This window comes from Solea solea, chromosome 2, assembly GCF_958295425.1.
Source record: "Solea solea chromosome 2, fSolSol10.1, whole genome shotgun sequence".
NCBI classification, from domain to species: domain Eukaryota; kingdom Metazoa; phylum Chordata; class Actinopteri; order Pleuronectiformes; family Soleidae; genus Solea; species Solea solea.
The window spans coordinates 29,536,336-29,541,480 of NC_081135.1; the positions used below are offsets into that span (position 1 = coordinate 29,536,336).

Consider the following 5,145-nt stretch of genomic DNA (forward strand, 5'->3'; position numbering starts at 1 on the left):
TTCACTGAGCATATCCTATTACAAAGATGACATCCCCCTGTGGAGATGCAAAAGCTCCAAGGAGAAACAACACTGAAGGGCACCGCGCTCCCACCTCAGGCTGAAGCCACCAGGTAAGTTAGGATTATTATTATCTCATTTGTGTCACTTGTGTCTGTGGTTTTTTTTGTTGTATGACTGGGTTGATTTATACAGCACTGACACTGATCAGTGACAACAATGAACAGGTAACTGGTTGTTTTGTTGTGGCAGAGCAGTGTTTGTCTGTGCCCCCGTTTAGATCATCGTTAACCATCTGTGATGTCATTTAAAACTTGTTTTGAACCTTTAGTTTTTTCTTCACGGCCCGCAAATGAAAAACATTGAATCTTCTTTCACTGACGTGGCTGATTGGTTTATTGGTTGAGTATGTAGATTATTTTTTCACAGAATAATATAGAATTTATCTTTTTTATTATATGATTTAAAGGGGAATTTTTCAACCTGGGCCCTATGCTTATAAATGTAGCTGTGTGAGTGAGTAGTACTTACAGAAAGCAGCCGCAACATGGCAGCATAGGCTAAAATGAGATCCTACTGGGCAACTGCAACTTTCTGTGTTATGTCCATTAAAAGTGCTTGTTTTTGCCAAATGGCTTAAACTGTGTAAGAGTCTCATAACATAACTGAAGCACTAGTCAACGAGGCCATCTGCTGAACCCATTCTATGTTGTTGTAAGTACTTTTCACTTTCAAAACCACATTTATAAACTATTAAAACCCAGAGCAACATGTAACATCACATGACCCTTCTGAGAAAGATCACAGGAAGTGGTAAAAAAAAACCAACTTATTTTTCTGTTAGACCGCACAAAACTTAAACTCAATGACATTACCATGAAGACACTATGAACCTTTTTGGATTATTAGAATAGTATAGAACTTTCTTTAAATAGGGACAATACAGTTAATACAAATACAAATAATGCAACTGATGTGTTGTACTTTGAGTTTATAGCTATTGCTAGTTTGCAACTCCCAAATTGGGCTTTTACATTACATACAGTATAATGTATACATGATCAAACACGTGAAAACTACACAATAACTTAACATTAATATTACTTTAATATTGTAAAAAATAGAAATAAAAAAACACAATAAATTATTAGGCCAAAATGTCAATTTGCTTTATTTTATTTGAATGTCCAGCACCCAAAGTTTCTGTTAATTTATTAATTAATCCCAGAATTCCCCTTTAAGTTTCTTGTAGATTTTACACATACAAAAAAACAACTTAAAAAAACTTAATAAAAAAGTGACAATGTAAAAGTACATAACAATTAACTGGAATTAGTGTACGCATCATATTGAACAGTGTCCAGTATGAGTCACCACATACTCTGTGTCTTCCAGGTGATCCGGCAAAAGGTCATGTCCTCTAAAGTGGATAGTCCTCCTCCGTATGAGGAGGCAGTACACGGACCCAAGTATGGAAACTACCCCAACCACCCACTCCACGATTCCCCTCTGCCACCACCTCCTTCCTACAGCGCCAGTCCTCGCATGTTCCCCGGCCCACCTGGCTACTGGGGCCAGGATGGCATCTCCCCACAGGCCGGTGTGTGGGCAGCCCCTGGTTTCTCTCCATCTGGGATGCCCTCCACAGTGCCGACTCTGTCTGCCGGAGTGGTCGCGTCCAACTCAGGTTCTGAGGAAATGACACAGGACTTCTGTTAAATCACATCCTGCATTACATTTAGATCATCTTGCCAGAATACGAAGTAAACTTTACTTACCAATTCTGCAGGAGACATGGAGGATCTGTTCAGCAGCCAGTGGGAGAGCACATCAATCCGACACGCCTTCATCAGAAAGGTAAGGATTTTCTTCTTTATTGTTTGGACTAACAATCAACTTTCTTATGTACTCAAAGGACACGTCTTGTTTTTGTGCATTTGTGCAGGTTTACTTAATTTTAACAACACAGCTTGCCGTCACCTTCTCAGTCGTTGCCGTCTTTACGTTTGTGTAAGTGTCCCTACACTGTCTGTGTCCCACCCGCAATAATCCGTCTCACTTACTGCGTCTGTTGGACGATGAGCAACAATGCCATGTTCTGTGCTTTCGCAGCGACCCAGTGAGGCTGTTTGTCATCAAATATCCTGGCATCTACTGGGCATCTTTGTGAGTTACATTCTAGGAACAAAACAAGAGCAGCAGCCATGCAGTCGTTAACAGTTTGCCAGTGCCGTTATTCTCATGTTTCACAATGTGCTATATATCCCTCCATAGTGTGGTTTACTTTATGGTGTACTGCATTCTCATCTGCTGCAAAGAGCCAAGGTGAGCAACCGTTTTTTCTTGAGTAGGTCAAAAAACAGATGCACTATTTCATGTCTGTGTCAAACCCAGTAATGTTTTACATTTTTCTGGATTAGGAGACGTTTCCCATGGAATCTTGTTCTGCTGGGAGTATTTGTAAGTATAGATTACGAGGCAGATCCATTATTGCAGATATATTGTTGGGAGTAAGACAGTGTCTGAGCTAAAGACTAGAAATTAAAGTCAAACACAGGCAGCAGGTAGAAGAAAGAACCAAAAGCCCACTCTGTCTGTCATGACGCATTCTTCTCATGTTTGATCTTGCAGACTCTCGCCTTGTCTTACATGTCTGGAACAATTTCAAGGTTTGTTTTGGTCTCAAATCGTTGCACCACAAATTGTCAAAGAGAGTACATATTCACAATCATGTATTATTATTGCATTATATATATATTTCTTTTTTTTTAAATTGTGATGTCTGTCTTTTACAGCTATTATGACACAAAAGCAGTGCTCCTCGCCATGGGAATAACAGCGCTAGTTTGTATAGCTGTCACAATCTTCTGCTTCCAAACCAAGGTAGACAGAGATGTGAACTGTGTCTTTGTCGCTCAGTAGCCTGTGGCTTGTCAGAGGATGTCTTTGTTGTTGGTGTAAAAGAACGCCTTTGTCTCACATTACAATGAGGCACTGAGTCCCTTTTAAATATTTAAAACATTCTGGGATAAGATGTGAATCCAACTTCTCTGTCTTATGCAACCCAAGCTGATGAAGTTACATTTTTTTAGTCTCCTGCGTGACATTTATTGTATTATATTATAATCATCATCATCGTCGTATGCTGTTGGTATTATTTTAAACTTAAAGCCTCTTTCAAATGATCCCGACTCCTCTTTCGCGTGGCTTCAAGCCAATTAACTTCCCTTTCTTTTTCCTCATCACCAGGTGGATTTCACCTCCTGTGGCGGCCTCCTCTGTGTTGCTTCCATTTTGCTTATGATCCTAGGGATCGTTACAGCAGTCGTCCTCACCTTCCACTATGTGAGAAACAAACCTTTCGCTTCAATCTTCAACACATTTCTCTTTCTGTGTGTGTGTTTGTGAGGAGCGGCTACATCTGTGCGACTGACTTCACATTCAAAGGCCTTTCTTGTGTCACTCTGCAGGTCCCTTGGCTGCACATGCTCTACGCTGCAATTGGAGCCATTGTTTACACTCTAGTAAGTTGGGACTCCCGTGAATTTAAGGACAACCTGTGAGCTTTGTATTGCAAGGTTATTGCTGAATAACAGGAGACATAATAGTCCGTACACCCGGAAACTATTTATTAGTATTCATAGGAACTTAATTCCTTTGGGGTTTGCACACAAAGGTGCTCAGAAAACACACATGGTAATTTGACTTAATTAACAGAAGTGATGGCAAATCAGTGTTTGGATCTGAGAGTGCTACGATGTATGGTAGTCATTCGTTTTTTGGATTTTATTCAAGTTCTCTCTTCATATATTTTTTAGATTTTATTTACATTAACTCATGGAAAGCAAACGATCCACCACCTTTGTCCCAAAGCATCTCAACAGCTGTTAAATCTATGTAAACAGATATTTATGGATGCATCAAATGATGGCTTGTAGTGACATTAGAGGTCTGCTCATCTGTCCTCTTGTGCTCCGATGAGGTTTCTCATACATTATGTGGTTTAGTGTAAATGTCTCTCAGCAATTTTTTCGGGTGGACTGCCAAAACAAATTTGGGAATAGAGTCAAATTATCATTGTGTGCTCCTCTTACGTAGTAATTTGGTGATCCCCCAACTTTTAATTTAGCACCATTAACAGATGTCATTATTCAATTGTAGGATTATTAACTAACATTTGGAATATTTAGACTAAGAATATTCACATTGTGAGTATGTTAGCATTCAGCCAAAGTGGATGCAGACTCTTAGTGTCAATTGTGCACTAAAGGCAATTTTTGGCCAAATAGTGGTAAGAAAAATGGATTTCAAAGGATTCATTTATACAGGGAAACATAAGGATTACTGCCAATGTTGCAGCAATTCGGCAACAGGATACAGACAAGTTTTGGACAGACTCGCTGACTTATAGTGCTTATATAGCTACAGTATTTTAGTTGACAAAATAAAAAGCGCACAACACTTGCCTGCAGCTTCCCACTGTACTCAACAAACATGTCAGGCAGATGAACATGTATTCCTCCATTTGAACTTTCTTTTCGTTCAATTCACCAGTTCTTGGTATACAACACCCAACTTCTTATTGGAAACCGGGAGTTGGCCATCAGCCCCGAGGAGTACATCTATGGAGCGCTCTCTCTTTATGTTGACATTGTTCACATCTTTCTCTTCATCCTTCAAGTCAGCGGAGCCGCGACTGAATAATAAGCCTGTGGGTACAGCAGACCTCGTTTGTAAACGCAGTTATATTGTATTTGTCTTCTGAAACAGTGCTACATGGACACAAGTACAGGATGCACTATTACTCATGATCATTTATAAATGTAACTACTCAACCACTGAATTAACTACTGTAAATTTTAATCTGTATATATGCTGATGACAAAACACTTGAGCACTTTGATTTCTTCTTGCACTCCATGACACAGGGAAGTGGATTCAGAGTTTTTATTTACCCAAATGTATAATTATGTGGAGAGATTCTTAAGCTTTGCAGCCTGTATAGTTGTAAATTATTTTATATGTTAATGTAGCCTTCATTGTTTTAGCAAGTGGTATTTACTGTATGTATATATTGTTACTAATCTGTAATAAAGTGATCCTAATTCAAGGGTATAACAGCAACAAAAAAAATCAAAAATGAAC

The 5,145-nt window shown here is 39.1% G+C and overlaps 1 protein-coding gene and 1 long non-coding RNA gene across 3 annotated transcripts; one reads left to right on the top strand and one right to left on the bottom strand.

Moving 5' to 3' along the window:
* Positions 1 to 46: 46 nt before the first annotated feature.
* Positions 47 to 4,874, top strand: LOC131454602 (protein lifeguard 3-like). 2 transcript variants are annotated; one of them, XM_058622564.1, is made up of 12 exons: positions 47 to 113; positions 1,396 to 1,687; positions 1,790 to 1,857; positions 1,946 to 2,010; positions 2,113 to 2,166; positions 2,275 to 2,325; positions 2,421 to 2,460; positions 2,632 to 2,669; positions 2,796 to 2,883; positions 3,250 to 3,345; positions 3,471 to 3,524; positions 4,555 to 4,874. In XM_058622564.1, the coding sequence occupies exons 2-12, from the start codon at positions 1,414 to 1,416 to the stop codon at positions 4,702 to 4,704; spliced, it is 978 nt and encodes a 325-aa protein (XP_058478547.1). In that variant the 5' UTR covers positions 47 to 113; positions 1,396 to 1,413; the 3' UTR covers positions 4,705 to 4,874. The 2 variants fall into 2 exon arrangements, with proteins under 2 accessions (XP_058478547.1, XP_058478546.1); XM_058622563.1 differs by lacking the exon at positions 47 to 113 and having other exon boundaries at positions 1,231 to 1,687.
* LOC131454628 (uncharacterized) lies at positions 1,561 to 3,233 on the bottom strand. Its single transcript, XR_009239287.1, has 3 exons — positions 2,064 to 3,233; positions 1,779 to 1,844; positions 1,561 to 1,690 (listed from the first exon to the last, which is right to left on the bottom strand). It is a non-coding gene; the product is annotated as an uncharacterized LOC131454628 (long non-coding RNA).
* Positions 4,875 to 5,145: the final 271 nt, after the last annotated feature.